This window comes from Pseudophryne corroboree, chromosome 7 (genome assembly GCF_028390025.1).
Source record: "Pseudophryne corroboree isolate aPseCor3 chromosome 7, aPseCor3.hap2, whole genome shotgun sequence".
Taxonomy (NCBI): domain Eukaryota; kingdom Metazoa; phylum Chordata; class Amphibia; order Anura; family Myobatrachidae; genus Pseudophryne; species Pseudophryne corroboree.
In genome coordinates this window covers 193,472,645-193,496,724 of record NC_086450.1, presented here as the reverse complement: position 1 = coordinate 193,496,724, position 24,080 = coordinate 193,472,645, and the positions used below count along the sequence as shown (strand labels likewise).

The following is a 24,080-nucleotide window of genomic DNA, read 5'->3' as shown; positions in this document are numbered from 1 at the left end:
TTCTTTCAATGGTGACAGAATCATATGCAGTGACAGTAGACGACATGTCAGTAATCGTTGGCATGTCCTTCAGTCCGGACCAGATGTCAGCACTCGCTCCAGACTGCCCTGCATCACCGCCAGCGGGTGGTCTCGGAATTCTTAGCCTTTTCCTCGCAGCCCCAGTTGCAGGAGAATGAAGGAGGAGCTGTTGACGGGTCACGTTCCGCTTGAGTTGACAAGTGTCTCACCAGCAGGTCTTTGAACATGTGCAGACTTGTGTCTGCCGGAAAGAGAGATACAACGTAGGCTTTAAACCTAGGATCGAGCACAGTGGCCACAATGTAGTGCTCTGATTTCAACAGATTGACCACCCGTGAATCCTGGTTAAGCGAATTAAGGGCTCCATCCACAAGTCCCACATGCCTAGCGGAATCGCTCAGTTTTAGCGCCTCCTTCAATCTCTCCAGCTACTTCTGCAAAAGCCTGATGAGGGGAATGACCTGACTCAGGCTGGCAGTGTCTGAACTGACTTCGCGTGTGGCAAGTTCAAAGGGTTGCAGAACCTTGCACAACATTGAAATCATTCTCCACTGCGCTTGAGTCAGGTGCATTCCCCCTCCTTTGCCTATATCGTGGGCAGATGTATAGGCTTGAATGGCCTTTTGCTGCTCCTCCATCCCCTGAAGCATATAGAGGGTTGAATTCCACCTTGTTACTACCTCTTGCTTCAGATGATGGTGGGGCAGGTTCAGGAGTGTTTGCTGGTGCTCCAGTCTTCGGCACGCGGTGGCTGTATGCCGAAAGTGGCCCGCAATTCTTCGGGACACCGACAGGTTCTCTTGCACGCCCCTGTAGTTTTTTTTTTTAATTCTGCACCACCAAATTCAATGTATGTGCAAAACATGGGATGTGCTGGAATTTGCCCACATGTAATGCACGCACAATATTGGTGGCGTTGTCCAATGTCACAAATCCCCAGGAGAGTCCAATTGGGGTAAGCCATTCTGCGATGATGTTCCTCAGTTTCCGTAAGAGGTTGTCAGCTGTGTGCCTCTTATGGAAAGCGGTGATACAAAGCGTAGCCTGCCTAGGAACGAGTTGGCGTTTGCGAGATGCTGCTACTGGTGCCGCCGCTGCTGTTCTTGCTGCGGGAGGCAATACATCTACCCAGTGGGCTGTCACAGTCATATAGTCCTGAGTCTGCCCTGCTCCACTTGTCCGTGGTTAAGCGGACATTGGGTACAACTGCATTTTTTAGGACACTGGTGACTCTTTTTCTGACGTCTGTGTACATTATCGGTATCGCCTGCCTAGAGAAGTGGAACCTAGATGGTATATGGTACCGGAGACACACTACCTCAAGAAATGCTATAATTCCCTGTGAATTAACGGTGGATACCGGACACACGTCTAACACCAACACAGCTGCCAAGGCCTGAGTTATCTGCTTTGCAGCAGGATGACTGCTGTGATATTTCATCTTCCTTGCAAAGGACTGTTGGACAGTCAATTGCTTACTGGAAGTAGTACAAGTGGTCTTCGGACTTCCCCTCTGGGATGACAATCGACTCCCAGCAGCAATAACAGCAGCGCCAGCAGCAGTAGGCGTTACACTCAAGGATCCATCGGAGGAATCCCAGTTAGGAGAGGACTCGTCAGACTTGCCAGTGACATGGCCTGTAGGACTATTGGCGTTCCTGTCTAAGGAGGAAATTGACACTGAGGGAGTTGGTGGTGTGGTTTGCAGGAGCTTGGGTACAAGAGGAAGGGATTTAGTTGTCAGTGGACTGCTTCCACTGTCACCCAAAGTTTTTGAACTTGTCAATGACTTCTGATGAATGCGCTCCAGGTGACGTATAAGGGAGGATGTTCCTAGGTGGTTAACGTCCTTACCCTTACTTATTACAGCTTGACAAAGGCAACACATGGCTTGACACCTGTTAAAATAATTCCACACCGAAGAGGTGATTTTTTTTGTAATTTGACCAGGCATGTCAATGGCCATATTCATCCTAACTGTAAAGCGCAACGGAATATGCTGCGCTATATAAGAAACTGCTAATAAATAAATAAATAAATCCCACGGACAACAGGTGTCTCCCCAGGTGCCTGACTTAAACAAACCACCTCACCATCAGAATCCTCCTTGTCAATTTCCTCCTCAGCGCCAGCAACACCCATATCCTCATCCTGGTGTACTTCAACAGTGACATCTTCAATTTGACTATCAGGAACTGGACTGTGGGTGCTCCTTCCAGCACTTGCAGGGGGCGTGCAAATGGTGGAAGGCGCCTCCTCTTCCCGTCCAGTGTTGGGAAGGTCAGGCATCGCAACTGACACAATTGGACTCTCCTTGGGGATTTGTGATTTAGAAGAACGCACAGTTCTTTGCTGTGCTTTTGCCAGCTTAAGTCTTTTCATTTTTCTAGCGGGAGGATGAGTGCTTCCATCCTCATGTGAAGCTGAACCACTAGCCATGAACATAGGCCAGGGCCTCAGCTGTTCCTTGCCACTCCGTGTCGTAAATGGCATTTTGGCAAGTTTACGCTTCTCCTCAGCCGCTTTTAATTTAGATTTTTGGGTCATTTTACTGAACTTTAGTTTTTTGGATTTTACATGCTCTCTACTATGACATTGGGCATCGGCCTTGGCAGACGACGTTGATGGCATTTCATCGTCTCGGCCATGACTAGTGGCAGCAGCTTCAGCACGAGGTGGGAGTGGATCTTGATCTTTCCCTATTTTACCCTCCACATTTTTGTTCTCCATTTTTTAATGTGTGGAATTATATGCCAGTAATATATCAATAGCAATGGCCTACTGTACTGTACTATATGTATACTGCTGGTCACCAAAATGCTGCACTGTCCTACTATATACTGCTCACAATAATGCAGCACAGATATGGATAGTATACTTGACACAGAGCTGCAAGATACAGCAATGGCCTACTGTACTGTACTACTATAATTATATACTGGTGGTCCCCACAATGCAGCACACGGAGCACAGATATTTGCAGCACACTGAGCACAGATATGGAGCGTTTTCAGGCAGAGAACGTAGACATTTTCAGCACACTGAGCACAGATATTTGTAGCACACTGAGCACAGATATGGAGCTTTTCAGGGAGAGAACGCAACCACGTCCTCTCCGTCCAATCTCCAATGCACGAGTGAAAATGGCGGCGACGCGTGGCTCTTTATATAGAATACGAATCTCGCGAGAATCCGACAGCGGGATGATGACGTTCGGGCGCGTTCGGAACCGTGCAAAATAGGTGAAGTTCGGGGGGGGGGGGGGGGGTGTTTCGGATCTCGACGAACCGACCCCGCTCATCTTTAATTTAAACAGGTGCAGAGTGTGTGCTGTGGGCTCCACTGCACCCAGTATACATACGCCGCCCATGTCAGAAACCCCAAAAATAAACAAGTGACCCTACGGCCTGATGCAGAGGTGAATAAAAGTCGGCATACCTCCCAACTTTAAAAAGTTGGGAGGAGGGACACAGCGTCTATTCAGAGGGTTTCCCCAACTACCCCCCCACCACAGGACACTTTGACCCGCGGGTGGGACAGTGCGATAGTCCCAGAAAAACGAGACTGTCCCAGTTGGGAGGTATGAGTCATATTACATAGATTATATTAAAAGCGCTCAGTAGGTACCGATGTAGCATATAGCCTAGCTGTTGTAATGTTAAGGGGGGGAGGGGGTCTAACTCTACAGTAATACAGAAAATCAATATGCGGCAAGGTATCACAAACTAGAATAATTGGAAATATGTACAAAGTTCTAATTCAAATAAGAATAAATGGGTCCATGAGTCAGGGATGGCAATATCTAAAGATTACTATATTGGTGAAAATGTTCAAGTATATCCCTATAAAATTCAAACTGATTGTCTCAGTCTCTATCTTGCACTTGCTGTGTACAGAACTACACACGTATTACATATACAGAACTTAATGTATGTACTTGTTCATAATCAGGATTGTACACTTGTGTTTGCATACGTGCAAAATTACACAATATGTTCAGAAAATCAACTTGTCATCTACAGAGTGTGACAATGCTCACAGGAAAATATAAACTGGTTTACTTAAGGTTCTTTCAAAATAAGATGCATAGGGGCAATTAAATAGTTTTTTAGGCACCCGCCACTAAATTGCGCCCGATGGCAGCAATTCAAATTGTTCTGCCGTTTGCGCCAAAAAAAACATTTGAATATCCCCATTGAATGGTTTTTGAGAATTAGCTACTGCACTTACTCTGGTACAATATTTCGAAACATTTTTATTTTCATCATACACATTAGGATGCAGATACCTTTGTAATGATTGCAGCAAACTTTAGTAAGCAAGAGTCCTACATTAGTCAATGTGAAAAAAATTCTTTATGAGACAGATAAAGTCATACAGTAAATAAATGCAAATAAAACACTGGACATAAGCAATAAAGTTCTGTTTTGGAACGGTTTTATCGCTGATATTTGTTGGCCTAAACGGCTATGCTGGCCTAGTTTACCCAGTCAAATTATAAATAAATATTGACACTGGGAGAAGAATTATGTCCGATCCTTTATTATAGAACCTACGGCAGAGCGGAGAGGGCAATTACTGAATTTAAAGTACAGTGTAGTAGGTCTGAAAGTATATGTTATACAGGGATCGGTATGTGATACCGCCGCTGGGGATGTCAAATATCAGTATACAGACATCGGCATCCCGAGCGGTGGAATGCCGGCAGGGAGGCGAGCGCAACGAATCCTCGTGCGGGCTCTGTGGTGAGCTAAACTCGCCACAGGTTCTATTCTCCCTCAAAGGATGTCGTGGACACCCACAGAGGGGGAATCACTTACCTCGCAGGTATACAGGCAGCGGTCTGGTAACCCAGTTGGGATCCCGACTAACGGTATGCTGACCGCATACCATAATACAGCAGTTTACAAATAGTCAATACTGTTGCACTGGTCAAATAAGTGTAATTGTTTCTAAAAGTAAAAATAAAACAAAATCTAAAAATAAATATATGTATACTTAAATATAAGTATATTCTGCAAACATGCTAGAAGTCAAACTAAATCATTTAATTACACACATTACATTTAATTCAACATCAGCAACTTTTCAGCTGATGTTCTGTAAAACAGTTTTTTTTTTAAAGGGGCAATTATTTACAAGGCATGGGTTTGCCATCAAACTCGGCCGGCGTTACATCCCACCCAGAGACTTTATCCAGAAATACTAGTGGCAGTTATGTGCCAGTTGTCAAAGGCTACAATTCTGAGAGCAGCCTCTGTCGTGCCAAACATTTCCCAAGACGACATTCCTCATACTTTGTAGACCAGGCATGTCCAAACTGCGGCCCACCAGCTGTTGTGAAACTACATATCCCAGCATTCCCTGACACAGTTTTGCTGTCAGAGAATGCTAAAGCTGTGTCAGGGCATGCTGGTATGTGTAGTTTCACAACAGGTGGAGGGCCGCACTTTGGACATGCCTGTTGTAGACCTTTTGTAATGACAGTACCTTAGTTCTATAGCAAATCAGTCTTTAAATGACAGCTTATAAATTGTCCTTCACTTAATTATTTTTTTTAAGCTAAGGGTGTTTTTGGAGACAGAGTTTGCCTGTCACTGTCTGGAGCCTGCTGAAACACTGTGTCATGGCCAAGGACAGAGAATAAATTTGGCTCCTTCCCTACACCTTTTGCAAGGTCTTGATGATTGGGATGATGCCGCTGTATATGCTTAACCACTTGAAACCTCTGCTTAGCCCTGTATGAGCAGTACTGGCAAAAAAAAGGCTGCTGATTTGTGTGGGTGAGGTAGTGATGGCGCAAACCAGCAGCCCAGCGGAAGCCACGCTGGCACATGTTGCAGACATATGGCTTTTCCTCACTGTGCTTCTTCAGGTGTGTTTTCAGAAGAAAGCGAGTCTTAAATGCCTTGCCACACTGCTCACAGATAAAGGAGCGGACATCTCTGTGACGAGTCTCCCGGTGTACACGGAGGGCATCGGCTCTGTTTGTGCAGTAATCACATTCCTCGCATTGGTATGGCTTTAGACCTGAAAATGGAGACATATTTGACAAATAACGTGTTTGGTAACAGGAACGCTGAGCACCAGCATCATATTCCTCTGATCTTATCCTAGCCGAATTCTGATCCTATCTTAAAGAGAAGAGCGAACAAACAATTCATGACTGAACAATATGTAGGGCAATTAAGCCATTGCATGGATAATATTAGTTGTAATAGAACATCTTGAGGCTTACACCATGTTCTTCAACTCCAGGCTTTGACTACCCCAACAGGTCATGGTTTCAGAATATTGATCTGAGGAAGAAGATTAACTTACCTGGCTGTGATTAAGGAAAGCCTAAACTGGTTTGTTTTAAGAACCACATTTGAGAACTTTGGTTATATAACCTTGGGCTCCAAAGCAATTGTAGAACTACAAGTTACAGCATATTCTATCGGCCTTTCTGTGACTTTTAATTCTACTCTGAATTAACTGGTTATTTACCTCTTCATAAACTTCTATCAGAAAACAGGATTTTTATACCGGTAAAATTTCTTTCTTGAGTCCATGGGGGCAATGGAATTACACTTGCACTTTAAATATTCATTGATTTGGAATTGGCTCCTCCCCTTCTATTACACACCTGACCAAAATTTAGGGATGGCCATCGGTGGGTTACCCATCGATGGTACTATTGATGGGTAACCTCGATGGTGTGAAACCATCTGCAATGGAACCATCAATGGTTTCACCCACAGATGCTCACCCAGGCCTTACAATGCCTTACAGTGCATTAAGCTGTGGGCCAATAAGAGCCCAGGAGCAGGGGGTGGAGCTAAGCTGTGTCTTGAGAAAAAAACAGATATTCGGTGGTTGTGTATCATCGATGGTGGGGAACCATCTTGTTTTCCCCCATTGATGGAAATCTTTTTATATCGGCCATAGACCATCGATGATTTTGAATCATCTATGGTCATCCCTACCTCAGTTTTTGTTAACCAAGCTGAAGTGGAGAAGGACGTAAAAAGAAAGTCGCTAGATGCTTCAGAAGGAATCACAAGATTGCAGTCACATGACCTGCGGCGTCATCCACCCAGGAGGAGTATACCCAAGGCAACCAGCACCATCTCGCAAGCAACAGCATCATTGGGACAAGAAGGACACCGAAGAATAGACTAGAAGAGGACCACTAGGTAAGACTCGGTAGTAGACGTGGGTGCCCGACGGGAGGTTCCTCTAGAACGGACACCATAACACACCCTGCCCAGACAGGAGCAGATTTTGATTACTTTGATGCCCCAAGGAGTGCCTTTCACAAGTAGCACCGCTGGTTGCATCTCCTGAAGGGGAGGATGACCAGTCTGGAGTCACACTGATTAAGAAGTACCCCCAAAGGAGGGAAAACAAACAAAAACTTTTTACTTTAACAGGAGTAATGGGTATATACTTAATTAACAATTGGAATAGTAACACTAAATAGCACATGGAGACGCGGGACGCCGCTCTCTGACACCATTTAAATTCTAGAGGACTGAATATTGTATTTTAACTTTAATTGATATCACACTGTATATCAACTTTATTTTAAAGACTCCAATATCAATTGTATGATTAGAGTGGTGTTTCAAATGTGCCTACATAAGGTTATATAGAGAATATGTATTTTAATTGTACACATCAGTAATTTTGTTTAGAAAGATTATACCTTTTATTTCTCTTGTTTTGACTTAATGATTATAAGATTTACTTTACAAAAACAGGTTGCCTGCAGTACTTTTGTTATGGTTTATGTAACAGAAACAAGGGTGTGTTCCTTGTACACGGCAGCTCTCCAAGAACACACAGATTTACTACTCAGTGCGCAGGTCCCTACTTTTAATTGTGTATGCTGACAACTTGGGTAGTCTGCTTTCCAATTGTTGACCCCGGAAATAAAAACTGCTGCTATGGCTGGAACATGATTTTCTGCCCACTTGAGAAAGCGAACAGTTTACTTAATGGCCAGAAAACTCATCATGACCCCTTACCGATTGATGTATGTCACCATCATTGCGTTGTCTGACTGGATCTTCACTGGCCACCCTTGAAGGTGTGGCTGGGCCACAATCAGAGCATTGAAGATGGCCCTGAGCTCCAGGACAATGATTAGCAATAGGTGGTTCTTGAAATTGACTCTGAAGAATTACTGTACCCCAAATCCGGAGACTGGCATCCTTGTTTTTTAATGTCCAATTCCAAATTGTGAACGGCCAACCCACCTGAAGATGGTTGTAAGTTAACCACTAAAGGAGAGATAGGGGCATATTCAATTAAAGTCAGATCCATTCCGACATGTATTTGTCGGAATGGATCAGACAACCCCTATTCAAATCTCATCTTAATTCAACTTTTTCAAGTCGAATTGAGATGAGGGACGCAGAGGAGGAGAGGGGGGGGCGAGCCGCGGGGAGACCAGCGGGGGACAGCCGCCGGCAGCCAGAGGAGATCAGCGCTATAGATGGATGTCACACAGCTGCCCGACTTGACGGCAGTGTCCAACCGGCTCCAGCAAGCGTGACCTCACTTGCTGGAGCCGGGTGGACGCTGCCGTGAGCGGCGCGGCTGTGTGTCATCCTGCTGCAGCGCTGTGCTGTAGCGCTGATCTCCTCTGGCTGCCCGCGGCAGTCCCCTGTCTCCCTGCGGCTCTCCCCCCTCTCCTCCTCTGGGTCCGCATCTCAGTCTGACATCTTTTGATGTCGGACTGAGATGGTCGAAAAGGGAGCAAAAACCTGTCGGTTTGGCCCCGTTTTCGACACAAGCACGTGGCTCGGCAGCTATACCGCCGATCCACGTGCTTTTCGACAAGTCGAATTTTTCAACTTGTCGAAAATATTGAATAGGTTGGAACCCCTTCCGACCTAAAAAAAGTCGAAAGCTGCCGTCTTTTCGACAAACGGCAGTTTTCGACTTCAAATGAATATACCCCATAGTCCTGTCAGAGAGGAAAAAGCGGATGACCATGGCCAGATGCAGGTAAGAGCCGTCCCACCCTGGAAATGCAGGGCATCATCAATTTGAAAGAGGCGCATGCACAAACTAATGGAAACTGTCAGTCTCATTAGGACCAACCCATGAATGCCCTGCCTCTTGTTCAGGGGAAGAAATATCCTCTCCATAAACATGCCGAATATCATCCGGAAAAAGCAACCTCTGGGATGCCCAGCGACTTTTCCATGCTTGCTATCACCGAGTGCAAGGATTCTATATTGAACCTCTGGCCGCATAGATGCACATTTACTCAATTTAGATTGAGAATGGGACAAACCGAGCCATCCAGTCTTGAAACAACAAAAAGATTAAACCCCTTGGCTCTCTGGTCCAGTAGAGAAGATACTCCTCACCAGATGTATTGAAATGTAAAAGAAGGAGATTCCCATTTAGCCCTGCCTGCTGAAGTGAGTGGATGCACCTAGAGATCTGGAACTGAAGACCGCAAGTTCTCTGGCAACACCTGACAGATAGCTGCAATGAAAGCTTCCACCCCTAGTGTGTCAGTTTAATCTTCCTAGCAAAGCATCTTCCTCCTCTCCATGAGAGGATCCATCTGAATTTAAATCCTCTGACTGGAGTATAGCCAGTAGTCTACGTTTCTGACGACTATGAAACTGGGTCCCACTTTGTCTGGTAGATCCTCCCAAACCTCTGGAGGGAGGTTCCAGAATTCTCTCTAAGGAAGAGGAAACTTGTGCATGCCAACCCTTGAGCTCAGGGAAGTTCCCCCTGAGAAGAGGGAAGCACAGACGGAGCAGATGATGTCTCCCTCCATCCCACAGGGGCTGCAGCATGCAGGAGATCAGCATGTGACACCTGTCTAGATGCAGCTAACTGTTGAAACAATTCAGACATGGACCCGGCTAGCGTGGCAGCTCAAACTGGCATAATCACAGATGAGTTCACACTGGCAGACACTGCGCTGAGGGCTCCATAGTCACTGCAGGACTAACAGATTGCCCCAAAGTCAGACTATGCATTAAGAAATTAAACACAAAGCAAGCAAAAATCTTTCAAGTAGCCCCATTGTTCTTTCAGGAGGAATCCCCAGCATTGCCCTTCACAGACATACAGATGTGTCCTCTTATAGTACGCAACGCAGCATACGAATCGCGGCATATCGGTTCACGTGCGTACGTATGCTCCCGCTGCCATTGAATTTACACTACAGACCCACGGCAGCGATTGAGTGCCAGTTCCCGCGACATATCGCTGCTGCATAAAACAAGGATACAAGAGAACAGATCTGTAATGTGAGAGGGGAAAAAAAATAAGATTTTACTTACCGGTAAATCTATTTCTCGTAGTCCGTAGTGGATGCTGGGGACTCTGTAAGGACCATGGGGAATAGACAGGCTCCGCAGGAGACATGGGCACTTTAAGAAAGAATTTGGATTCTGGTGTGCTCTGGCTCCTCCCTCTATGTCCCTCCTCCAGACCTCAGTTAGAGAAACTGTGCCCGGAAGAGCTGACAGTACAAGGAAAGGATTTTGGGAATCCAGGGTAAGACTCATACCAGCCACACCAATCACACCGTATAACTTGTGATAACTTTACCCAGTTAACAGTATGAACGAACAACAACAGAGCATCAGATCAACCCTGATGCAACTATACATAACCCTTATTTAAGCAATAACTATATGCAAGCATTGCAGATGAAGTCCGCACTTGGGACGGGCACCCAGCATCCACTACGGACTACGAGAAATAGATTTACCGGTAAGTAAAATCTTATTTTCTCTAATGTCCTAGTGGATGCTGGGGACTCCGTAAGGACCATGGGGATTATACCAAAGCTCCCAAACGGGCGGGAGAGTGCGGATGACTCTGCAGCACCGAATGAGCAAACACAAGGTCCTCCTCAGCCAGGGTATCAAACTTGTAGAACTTTGCAAAGGTGTTTGAACCTGACCAAGTAGCCGCTCGGCAAAGCTGTAATGCCGAGACCCCTCAGGCAGCCGCCCAAGAAGAGCCCACCTTCCTTGTGGAATGGGCCTTAACTGATTAAGGCAGCGGCAACCCTGCCGCAGAATGAGCCTGCTGAATCGTGTTACAGATCCAGCGAGCAATAGTTTTGCTTTGAAGCAGGCGCCCCAAGCTTGTTGGAAGCATACAGGATAAACAAAGATTCTGTTTTCCTGACCTTAGCCGTTCTGGCTACATAAACCTTCAAAGCCCTGACCACATCCAGTGACTCGGAATCCTCCAAGTCAGTAGTAGCCACAGGCACCACGATAGGTTGGTTTATATGAAAGGATGAAACCACTTTCGGCAGAAATTGTGGGCGGGTCCGCAATTCTGCTCTATCCGCATGGAAAACCAGATAAGATGTGACAAAGCCGCCAATTCTGACACACGCCTAGCCGAAGCCAAGGCTAATAGCATGACCACCTTCCACGTGAGATATTTCAATTCCACCGTTTTGAGTGGTTCAAACCAGTGTGACTTCAGGAAACTCAACACCACGTTAAGATCCCAAGGTGCCACTGGAGGCACAAAAGGGGGCTGAATATGCAGCACTCCCTTCACAAACGTCTGAACTTCAGGCAGAGAAGCCAGTTCCTTTTGAAAGAAAATGGATAAGGCCGAAATCTGAACCTTAATGGAACCCAATTTAAGGCCCAAAGTCACTCCCGCCTGTAGGAAGTGAAGGAAACGGCCCAGCTGGAATTCCTCCGTAGGGGCATTCCTGGCCTCACACCAAGCCACATATTTTCGCCATATACGGTGATAATGTTGAGCTGTCACATCCTTCCTAGCCTTTATCAGCGTAGGAATAACTTCCTCCGGAATGCCTTTTTCTGCTAGGATCCGGCGTTCAACCGCCAAGCCGTCAAACGCAGCCGCGGTAAGTCTTGGAACAGACAGGGCCCCTGTTGCAACAAGTCCTGTCTTAGAGGCAGAGGCCACGGGTCCTCTGTAAGCATTTCTTGCAGATCTGGATACCAAGTCCTTCTTGGCCAATCCGGAACAATGAGTATTGTTCTCACTCCTCTTTTTCTTATGATTCTCAGCACCTTGGGTATGAGAGGAAGAGGAGGAAATACATAGATTGACTGGAACACCCACGGTGTCACCAGTGCGTCCACAGCTATCGCCTGAGGGTCCCTTGACCTGGCGCAATATCTCTGTAGCTTTTTGCTGAGACGGGATGCCATCATGTCCACCTGTGGCAGTTCCCACCGACTTGCAATCTGCGTGAAGACTTCTTGATGAAGTCCCCACTCTCCCGGGTGGAGGTCGTGCCTGCTGAGGAAGTCTGCTTCCCAGTTGTCCACTCCCGGAATGAACACTGCTGACAGTGCGCTTACGTGATTCTCCGCCCAGCGAAGAATTCTGGTGGCTTCTACCATCACCACCCTGCTCCGTGTGCCGCCTTGGCGGTTTACATGAGCCACTGCGGTGATGTTGTCTGACTGAATCAGAACCGGTTGGTCGCGAAGCAGGGACTCCGCTTGACGTAGGGCGTTGTATATGGCCCTTAGTTCCAGGATGTTGATGTGAAGGCAAGTCTCCTGACTTGACCACAGCCCTTGGAAATTTCTTCCCTGTGTTACTGCCCCCCACCCTCGGAGGCTTGCATCCGTGGTCACCAGGACCCAGTCCTGAATGCCGAATCTGCGACCTTCGAGAAGGTGAGCACTCTGCAGCCACCACAGGAGAGACACCCTGGCCCTGGGGGATAGGGTGATCAACCGATGCATCTGAAGATGTGATCCGGACCACTTGTCCAACAGATCCCATTGAAAGGTCCTCGCATGGAACCTGCCGATTAGAATGGCCTCGTATGATGCCACCATCCCTCGTATGATGCCACCATCTTTCCCAGGACTCGCGTGCAGTGATGCACCGACACCTCGTATGATGCCACCATCTTTCCCAGGACTCGCGTGCAGTGATGCACCGACACCTGTTTTGGTTTTAATAGGTCTCTGACCAGTGTCATGAGCTCCTGAGCCTTCTCCATCGGGAGATAAACCCTCTTCTGGTCTGTCTCAAGAATCATGCCCAGGAAAGGCAGACGAGTCGTAGGAATCAACTGCGACTTTGGAATATTTAGAATTCAGCCGTGCTGTTGTAACACTACCCGAGAGCGTGCTACGCTGATCAGCAACTGCTCTCTGGACCTCGCCTTTATGAGGAGATCGTCCAAGTATGGGATAATTGTGACCCCTTGCTTCCGCAGGAGCACCATCATTTCCGCCATTACCTTGGTAAATATTCTCGGTGCCGTGGACAGACCAAACGGCAACGTCTGAAATTGGTAATGACAATCCTGTACCACAAATCTGAGGTACGCCTGATGAGGTGGATAAATTGGGACATGAAGGTATGCATCCTTTATGTCCAGAGACACCATAAAATCCCCCCCTTCCAGGCTTGCGATGACCGCTCTGAGCGATTCCATCTTGAACTTGAACCTTTTAAGGTATATGTTCAGGGATTTTAAATTCAATATGGGTCTGACCGAACCGTCCGGTTTCGGCACCACAAACATGGTCGAATAATAACCCTTTCCTTGTTGAAGGAGGGGAACCTTGACCACCACCTGCTGAAGATACAATTTGTGAATTGCAGCTAACACTATTTCCCTCTCTAAGGGGGAAGCTGGCAGGGCCGATTTGAGGTATCGGTGAGGGGGCATCTCTTCGAATTCCAGCTTGTATCCCTGAGACACAATCTCTATCGCCCAGGGATCCACCTGGGAGTGAACCCACTTGTGGCTGAAATTTCGGAAACGCGCCCCCACCGGGCCTAGCTCCGCCTGTGGAGCGCCAGCGTCATGTGGTGGATTTAGTGGAAGCCGGGGAGGACTTCTGTTCCTGGGAACTAGCTGTGTTGTGCAGCTTCTTTCCTCTGCCCCTGCCTCTGGCAAGAAAGGACGCACCTCGGACTTTCTTGCCTTTTTGTGATCGAAAGGACTGCATTTGGTAATACGGTGCTTTCTTAGGTTGTGAGGGAACATATGGTAAAAAATTGGACTTTCCAGCAGTAGCTGTGGAGACCAGGTCCAAGAGACCCTCCCCAAACAATTCCTCACCCTTGTAAGGTAAAACCTCCATGTGCCTTTTTGAGTCGGCATCACCTGTCCATTGCCGGGTCCACAGGACCCTTCTGGCAGAAATCGACATTGCATTTATTCTAGAGCCCAGTAGGCTAATGTCTTTTTGAGCATCTCTCATATATAGGACAGCGTCTTTTATATGCCCCAGGGTCATTAATATAGTATCCTTGTCTAAGGTATCAAGTTCCTCAGATAAGGTATCCGTCCATGCTGCTACAGCACTACACACCCAGGCCGACGCGATTGCCGGCCTTAGTAAGGTACCTGAATGTGTATAAATGGACTTCAGGGTATCCTCTTGCTTTCTATCCGCAGCATCTTTTAGGGTGGCCGTATCCTGTGACGGCAGGGCTACCCTCTTGGATAAGCGTGTTAAAGCTTTGTCCACCCTAGGGGAGGATTCCCAACGTAACCTGTCCGTTGGCGGGAAAGGATACGCCATAAGCATCAGTTTGGAAATCTGCAATTTTTTATCTGGAGATTCCCAAGCCTTTTCACATAACTCATTTAGCTCGTGTGAAGGGGGAAAGGTCACCACCTGCCTTTTTTCCCCATACATATGAACCCTCTTGTCAGGGACTGGGGTTTCCTCTCTGATGTGCAACACATCCTTAATTGCTATAATCATATAACGGATGGATTTAGCCAATTTAGGCTGTAACTTTGCATCATCGTAATCGACACTGGAGTCAGAATCCATGTCGGTAACTGTGTCAACAATTTGGGATAGTGGGCGCTTCTGAGACCCTGACGGCCTCTGGGACATAGGATCAGGCATGGGCTGAGACCCCGACTGTCCTAAGGTTTCCGCTTAATCCAACCTTTTATGCAAGGAATTAACATTATCATTTAAAACCTTCCACATATCCATCCAATCAGGTGTCGGCGGAGACACCACATTCATTTGCTCCCGCTCTGCTTCCACATAGCCTTCCTCGTCAAACATGTCGACACAAGCGTACCGACACACCACACACACAGGGGATGCTGTTTTTGAAGACAGTTCCCCCACAAGGCCCTTTGGAGAGACAGAGAGAGAGTATGCCAGCACACACCCCAGCGCTATATGTCCCAGGAATCACACAGTAACTTAGTGTTAACCCAGTAGCTGCTGTATATTATGTTTTTGCGCCTAATTTATGTGCCCCCCCTCTCTTTTTACCCTCTTCTACCGTGAATCTGCAGTGGAGAGGCTGGGGAGCTTCCGCTCAGCGGAGCTGTGGAGAAAAAATGGCGCTGGTGAGTGCTGAGGAAGAAGCCCCGCCCCCTCAGCGGCGGGCTTCTATCCCGCGTTTATGTACAATATTATGGCGGGGGCTCATACATATATACAGTGCCCAACTGTATATATGTCCAATTTTTGCCAAGAGGTCCTAATTGCTGCCCAGGGCGCCCCCCCCTGCGCCCTGCACCCTACAGTGACCGGAGTATGTGGGTGTAGTGTGGGGGCAATGGCGCACAGATGCAGTGCTGTGCGCTACCTCAGTGAAGACTGGAGTCTTCTGCCGCCGATTTCGAAGTCTTCTTGCTTCTTTCACCCGGCTTCTGTCTTCCGGCTCTGCGAGGGGGACGGCGGCGCGGCTCCGGGATCGGACGACAAAGGGTGAGATCCTGTGTACGATCCCTCTGGAGCTAATGGTGTCCAGTAGCCTAAGAAGCAGGACCTATCTTCAGAGAGTAGGGCTGCTTCTCTCCCCTCTGTCCCATGATGCAGAGAGTCTGTTGCCAGCAGAGCTCCCTGAAAATAAAAAAACCTAACAAAATACTTTCTTATAGCAAGCTCAGGAGAGCTCACTAAACAGCACCCAGCTCGTCCGGGCACAGATTCAAACTGAGGTCTGGAGGAGGGACATAGAGGGAGGAGCCAGAGCACACCAGAATCCAATTCTTTCTTAAAGTGCCCATGTCTCCTGCGGAGCCTGTCTATTCCCCATGGTCCTTACGGAGTCCCCAGCATCCACTAGGACGTTAGAGAAAAAAGGTATACAGAGAGGAGCAGTGTTTAGACAATCCTGCACAGTGAATGATGGACACAGGAGAATGTGAAGATGGAGCAACAAACATAAAATGTGGGAGATGCACAAGCAGCAAACAGAGAAATCTACATACAGCCAGCCCCGGATAGAAATAAACTAACTAATGGTAGTCACAGTCTAAACAGTGTTACAGATTCACACCAACAGAATACACATACAGACCACTCCACATGTAAAAACCCACACAGCCACTGACAGATGTAGAAGGGGAGGAGAACAAGCCTGATCCAATAAGACTGTAGGTGAGTGCTGTCTGATGCCGATTTCTGTAGGCTGGGCACTGCACCACTGAAGCTGAAGAGAACGCAGCCCCTGCTGTGTAATCGCAGCTCCCTTAAAGGCAGAGGCGTTGTGCTGTTGGGCAGTTCTGACAGGCTTTCACTGCAAGCAAGAGTGTTCTCAGTAGTGGTGGTATCCAGCCGGCTTTGTTTATGGCAGAGGAGAATCGTTGGTAAGGCAGCCTATTGTAGTGCAGGAACTGCCAAGCAGCTGCACTGGCCCTACCCCCTTGCAGCGCAAATGTGACCACAGGACTGGAGGGGGTTTAAAAAAAAGTGCCTTTTTGCAATGCTGGTCTGTCCCAGAATGGACCCTACTTACGCTACCACAAGCCTCCAGTGCACGGTGGAGTGCCTGTGTACACGACCCTGTGACAGATGTGGCGGGTTCCTCTGGAGGCAGCCCACGTAGTAGGCAGACTATTGCAGCATACAGTCTGCCCGGCACGACCCCAGTGTAATTCCAGTGTACCCCATGGAGGAATGAGAAAATATACATCTTACACAAGCTATGGTCTCAGCACCTGGGTGCTTACAGCCACGATGCTTCATCCTTTACCTGTATGTTTGGTCATGTGATATTTCAGCTGGTTCACCCATTTGCATTTGTATCCACATTCTGGGCACAGGTAGTTCTTCTCATCTTTATGGATTCGCATGTGATACTACGCAGAGAAAGTACAATGTTATAGTATAATACCGCATGTAAGTAATGCTGCTGTTGAACATTGTTATGTTTCAAAAAAGATAACGGAGCAAAATAATATATCTGGAATAACTTATGTTTTAATACACAGTGAAGCCTTATTAGTGAAAGGCTACCTTTTTATAATGTAATTTAACATAAGCCAGAAAGCACACTTTATTTGGGTTTAGCCGCTATACACAGTTAAACCCGGTCTCTATGGATGTGACAAGCGTGATAATTATAGGGCATCCGGAACAAGTGAATTGCTCCATCAGGCACCCATTAATCATGGCTGTTAACACAACTGAATTGCCCCCTTAAAGTGCAATTAGAAGGGTCTTCCACCATGCACATACTCGCCGCCTCATAACATATGCATTGAAAACTCTTCATTTTGTGTCAGTAACCCTTTTAACAATCAAACGATAAACACTAAAGGAGAAAGTCAGAGTAAGATAGAATAGGGTATTTTAGTATTATTTATAATATATACTAGCATACATACTTTTTATACTATTCTTGCTCTACAATTTAAAGACAGTAATGGAAATGTGCACCCTACGGAGGGAGCATGCTGCTGCATTTCCTTGTATTTATATACACCCATTACAAACACCCTCTAGTAAAGACCATATTAAAGCAATAATACAGTGGTTTTCAAACTTTTTTGAATCACGGTGCCCTAGAATATCAGAATTTTTTTCACGGCACCCCTATGCCAAAAATTTCCTTTTGGAAAATTTAGAAAGTAATATTACATTAAGTAGATCGCGTTTATATGTCATCCTTAGGGTCAGTTGTGTGGTGAGGGACAACATTTGTTTCTGTTTGGCCACATATTTTATGACTGGCAGCCACCAGCACTGGTTTTGCCTATTATATTGACCATGACTAATTTGAATTGATCCTGGACCACCAACCCAGGGCACCCCTGCAAGTGTTCCGAGGCACCCCAGGGAGCCACGGCACACAGTTTGGGAACCTCTGCAATAATAGCATGGTATGGTTCAATCCACTAAAATGTGGACAATTATAATATTAGCCATTGCTTTTGGATTTAAAATACCAAACCAAAAACTCTTTGATATTGCTGAACCTGCATCGCTCTGCAATAGGGAGGGAGATATGAAGCAGTGCAGAACTTGACATCTCATGGGCAATGAGAATCTGCAAGAACTGGTGAAGTTACAGCAGCAGCCATGCCAGTGATTCCACCGAAATATACTGCAGTATTGTATGTGTTAATATGTACATTTCTTGAGCTATACCGGTACACGTAAACCATGCATACATTGTTCAGCACACATTCTGAGTTTTCAGTTGTCACAACATAACTAATTAAACATCTCTATATTCTCAGTGATAAAATAATAAAGGATTCTTACTTTAAGACGTGAAGGATCTGCACAGGCGTAAGTGCAGAGGTGACATTTATATGGCTTCTCGCCCGTGTGTATTCGGCTATGCCAGGTGATCTTCTGCTTGTTCCTTGTGCTATACTCACAGTCTGAGCACTTGTACACACGTGTTGCTCCGTGGCTTTTGACGTGATGGTCATACACTAGTTGATGACGACAGGAGAATGAGCAGAAAGGACAGCGCAGATGCCCCTCTTCTCCCCCTGCCCCATGAAGAGCTGATGTTTCATGCTCCTCCGCGTAGTGATTCACAAGCTGCTGTCTGTCTTTAGCTGCATATTGGCATTGTTGACAATGGTGAGAAAAGTGAGATTTGCGGTGTTCCTCCATGTCCTGCCTGCGAGAGAAAGTCTCTTTGCAGATACTGCATTCTAACTGTAGATGTAGTTTCTGAATGTGGCATCGAAGAGTGGCCTGGCTGTGGCAGGAAAACGGACATTGTGAACATTCATGAATCGTTTTCTCCTGGTGTTTCCTCAGACTGTGCTGCTTCAGTGCAGCCTCAGAACTGAAAGTAGACTGGCAAACAGTACATGGAAAGGCAGGTTCACCACTATGGCAACTGCCCATGTGCCGAGCAATATCGTTCTGACTGTAACCACTAAAGTCACAAAGTTTGCAGAAGTGAGTTGGCTGTTTCTCATGAACTCTCCTTTGGTGTAGCCTGAGTTTAGAGTTTGTGCCAAAAGTCCGACTACAGGAATTACAGGATATCCGGCCAATTCCAGTGTGCAGAGATTCATGAGCTTCCAGGCGGTAACGCCTGGTGGTGCTGAAATCACAGTAACGACAGCGGTGAGGTTTTACTCCTTCATGGCGGATCCACTCATGCTGCTTCATACAACGCTGCTGCTTGCAGGTGAAGTCGCAATGTTTGCACTGGAGCTGTGTTCTATTCCTAGAATATTTCTTGTGAAGTTCTCTGTGACGTTCAAGAGCTGCTTTTGACATACATCTAAAAGAACACAAGGAGCACTGGAGCTCTCCTTCCTTTAAACATCCCTTTTTCTTGTGTGTTCTCATTGCCCGTTCTTGAGTACATGTAAAAGGACAGGTGGGACAAGAAAGTCTACAAGCGCATTGCGAGTTATTTACTGCTTTGCTAATATCACCATTGTTCCCTTGAAATTCATCTTCGGTATTTTGGCTCTCCTCATCTACAGAGCTTTCGGATACAAGTCCATTTTCTCGACTGCTCTCCAGTCCTCTGTGCTTTTCTTGCTGATGTTTTCTCATGGCAGCCTCAGAGCGTAAGACTGATGGACAAAGAGCACATGGAACCATCCTCAACGCTCGGCAATTCTCGTTCACATGACAGCTGATAGTACATTCTCTAGTGCATGTGTAGGAGCAAAACATACAGCGGAACTTTCCTTCTTCAAATCTGTACTTCTGACTTTCCACCAGTCCTGAGTCAGTATTCCTATGGTCCTCTGATGCTGCTGATGATAACACTGTGTCCATTTCCTCATTATCTAGTATTCGGTCAGGCATGCTTTCCTTAACTTGTTCCTGAACAAAGTCCTGACATGGGGATAATTGGACTGCAGATTCTAGACAGTTTGCGGGAATGTTGGATTCTAGAGGAGCAGGAATCACTTCCTCAGCAGATACGGTATTAACAGGATTATCTCCGACATTTCTCTCACTAACTTGACCCATCATCTCAGCTGAAGTTTTTGCCTTAAGGCAAGCCCTTTTCTTTTTAAGTGTTACTGGACATTTCTTAAGCATGTGGGTATTGAGTCCTCTCTGTTGTTTAAAGCTGGCTCCACATTTTTCACACACTAAAGAAAGTTTTCGCCTGTGGCAGCCAGATTTTGCATGTTGGTCAATGCATCCTTTTTTCTTGGTAATGTAAGAGCACTTCTCACATCTGTAAACCTGACTGTTTGACTGGACTACCAACATCTGGACTCTGCCTTCAAGAACAAGAGTATCAGCTTGCTCCTTATCCTGCTTTCTCAAAGCTTTTAGAATGGACTCTGGTCTGCTGCTTTCATCTGCTTCATCTAGAGAGGTTTGATCTAGAGAGGTTTCTATTTCCTGAATGTTGCTTTCGTCAAGACCACTGGATTCACATACTATGGTCAGCTGAACGCCACCCTTCACAACATCTGCCCAGGACTCCTGTACTTCTACTGGGATGTCTCCAGGCTGGAGTTCTAGATTAGCATCCATGGGTACCTCTTCACATTTGTCGTTAAGTTCGCACAAAATTGGCTCTTGATTGTACTGGACTGTTATACAATTCTCGATCTTCTCTTGATCATCTGCCTGAGTGTCAGCCTCCTCCTCATAATCCTGTTCACAGCTCACGTGTTCCTCAACTGCCAAAGTCTCAGAAAAGCACAGAATCTCTCCCCTTGTAGGAAGAGAACCTTCACAATTAACCAAAGTCTCTACAGAGGTCTCTTTGACCAAAAGTTCATTAGTTGCAGATAGCTCAAGTTGAACTGGAAAGTCTTCCATCTCTATGCTGCATGTTTCAACTGGTTCCAGTGTAATTGTAGCCAATAAAGATTCCTCTGTCACTGAAATGTTGGTATCACCAGCTGTCTCAGTAAGATCTTTAACTTGCAAACATTCAGAGGTCTGTTCATCCACATTTTCCTGCACCTGAGTATCTAACTCCCCGGGATTACCACGGTGTGTCTGTTTATCAACAGAGGAAGACTGTTTAATAGGGGCAGCCACTTCCGCTTTGTAAGGAAACAGCAGGTCTGTGTGGTTGATCTGTTGCTGCTTGGTGGCATACTTCTCCAGCCACTCCTGATCTCCTGGAACATACCCATGTGACTTGCGTTTGTGAAAGAAGAGGCTGGTGTTGCTGAAAGTGCGGAAGGAGCATAGTGCACAGCGGAACTCTCTGTGCTTGGTGTGTTTGCCATTCTCATGGTTGCGCAAGGTTTGTTTGTACTTTGTCTGATAGCTGCAGTGCTGGCATTGGTACATGGGTATCTGGGATGACTGTGAATGCTTGGCTTGCATGTGTTTCTGGAGCTCGCTCTTGCGCTTGCAACCAAATCCACAGATTTCACAGATGAGAGTCTTTCCCTGGTGCCGAAGCTTGTGACTGCTCAGCTGGTCTGCACGGTGACAGCGGTAGGAACACTGATTGCAGTGGTACCTGGTGAATATGAGACAGAGGGCGTGCATGGAAAAATGATCAAATAAATTAAGTTACAAATATTATGGAGTATATTCGTTTTTCCTTTCTTAAAATTATGACAAATTATTATTTTTTATTCTCTAACAATGAACATGGGGGGGTCATTTAGAGTTGATCGCTCGCTAGCTACTTTTAGCAGCCGTGCAAACTCATAGTCGCCGCCGACGGGGGAGTGTATTTTCGCTTTGCAAGTGTGCGAACGCGTGTGCAGCTGAGCTCTGCAAAAACATTTTGTTCCGTTTCAGAGAGTGGACTTACTCAGCCCTTGGGATCACTTCAGCCTTTTTGGTGCCGGAATTGACGTCAGACACCAGGCCCTGCAAACGCCTGGACACGCCTGCGTTTTCCAAAACACTCCCAGAAAACTGTCAGTTGACACCCATAAATGCCCTCTTTCTGTCAATCACCTTGCGTTTGGCTGTGCGAATGGAATCTTCGCTAAATCCATCGTCCAGCATCGATCCTCTTTGTACCCGTACGAGGTGCCTGCGCATTGCGGTGCATACGCATGCGCAGTTTTGCAGTTTTTTTAACTGATCGCTGCGCTGCGAAAATCGGCAGCGAGCGATCAACTCGGAATGACCCCCATGGTTCCATAAATCCACAGTAAACCAATTGCATGCAATAGTACTTGCAGCTTAAGCGCGTATCCACACCATTTCTGATTAGCTGCAAAACATAATTATTAGCCCCTATGCTATCCAACACTGGTGGTCATTCCGAGTTGATCGCTAGCTGCTTTCGTTCGCAGCAATTAGGTAAAAAAGCGGCACTTCTGCGCATGCGTATGGGGCGCAGTGCGCACGCGCGACGTACTTTCACAAAAGCCGATGCAGTTTCACACAAGGTCTAGCGACGCTTTTCAGTCACACTGCTGGCCGCAGAGTGATTGACAGGAAGTGGGTGTTTCTGGGTGGTAACTGACAGTTTTCGGGGAGTGTGTGTAAAAACGCAGGCGTGTCGGATAAAAACGCAGGAGTGGCTGGGGAAGCGTAGGAGTGGCTGGCCGAACGCAGGGCGTGTTTGTGACGTCAAAACAGGAACTAAACAGTCTGAAGTGATCGCTAGCTAGGAGTAAGTCTAGAGCTACTCAGAAACTGCACAATCTTTTTTTGTAGCAGCACTACAGTGCTTTCGGGCGGCGGCCTAGCGTTTGCACTGCTGCTAAAAGCAGCTAGCGAGCGAACAACTCGGAATGAGGGCCACTAACCCCATTCATGCTGTAATGACTGCTGGAGTAGTATTAAGTCCTTAATGTAGACAGATAAATAAACTCGGTAAACTTTAGGGCACTATAACACAGACTTCTCTGCCATACATCTTGTGCTGCAGCATAGAATTCTGAGACACTGTCTACGGGCATTATTCTCAAGCTGATAAAGTAATGTAATAAATATATTGCTGTAACAATGTACACGTGATATACAGACCAGAGAACACCGCTGTCTGTTATAAACTACCGACCTGAGGTCTCCGCTGTGTTTGCGCATGTGCACATTCAGATAGTGTTTCCATTTAGTGATGTACCCGCATTCTGTGCACATATAGTTCTTGTCCGTGGAGTGAGTTAACATGTGTTTAGAGAGGTAACTGATGTCTCGGCACATGAAGTCACACTGGCTACATTTATGTGGTTTCTCACCTGAGATTGGGTTAAAAAAAAAGGTTAATTTGATTGCGACCATTGTACTCCGTAAAATATTTCCACTATTATGATACAAGTTACATGGTCATATATTCAAATGTATAGTATATGCTTCAATTCATTCACACCCCTTTTATGAATACGATTCTATGACTTTCTTTAAGGCTGATTGGATTGCAGAAGTCTGTTTATGGTACTAATCTTTAAACTGCACTAAGAGGGAGATGTATGAAGCAGTGAAAATAGTGGAGAAGTGGGCTAGTGGAGAAGTTGCCCATGGCAACCAAACAGCTTCTACCTATAATTTTATAGAATGCACTTGATAAATGTGACCTCAAAGCTAATTGGTTGCCATGGGCAACTTCTCAACCGGCTGCTTCTCCACTCTTTTCACTGCTTCATACATCTCCCCCTTAAGGTAGTATTTAGAATGTAATGCTTTGCAATGTATAACAAAACATGTTGTGCACACTGCATCAGGTTATTGTTAAATAATCCCTATTCTGTTGTCTGGATAGGTTCAGTTAACATGTATCTGAGGCATGGAATTCTGGAGAAAGCAACTGTGTGGTGGTCATAGTGATAAAATAAGGTATTAAATGTATAGATGTAATGGTGTACAGTGGAGTGCAAATTTATTTTTATTTTTTTCATCTGTCACGTTTGTTTTAGAACTTAAGACATACATTAATACATTGGCGTTTCTATAATGAGTGCAGAGTGTGCGGTGCACACGGGC

General features: G+C 46.3%; 1 protein-coding gene across 3 annotated transcripts in view; it reads right to left on the bottom strand.

Moving 5' to 3' along the window:
• Positions 1-4,357: 4,357 nt before the first annotated feature.
• The window catches only part of ZNF142 (zinc finger protein 142), an 84,130-nt gene continuing 64,407 nt past the window's right edge, over positions 4,358-24,080 (bottom strand). For all 3 annotated transcript variants that reach the window (XM_063933894.1, XM_063933895.1, XM_063933896.1), the window contains 4 exons: positions 23,161-23,338; positions 18,492-21,654; positions 16,978-17,083; positions 4,358-6,051 (listed from right to left, as the gene is read on the bottom strand). In XM_063933894.1, coding sequence (XP_063789964.1) covers positions 5,579-6,051; positions 16,978-17,083; positions 18,492-21,654; positions 23,161-23,338 — 3,920 coding nt within the window. In that variant the 3' untranslated portion in view covers positions 4,358-5,578. The remainder of the gene's footprint in view (positions 6,052-16,977; positions 17,084-18,491; positions 21,655-23,160; positions 23,339-24,080) is intronic.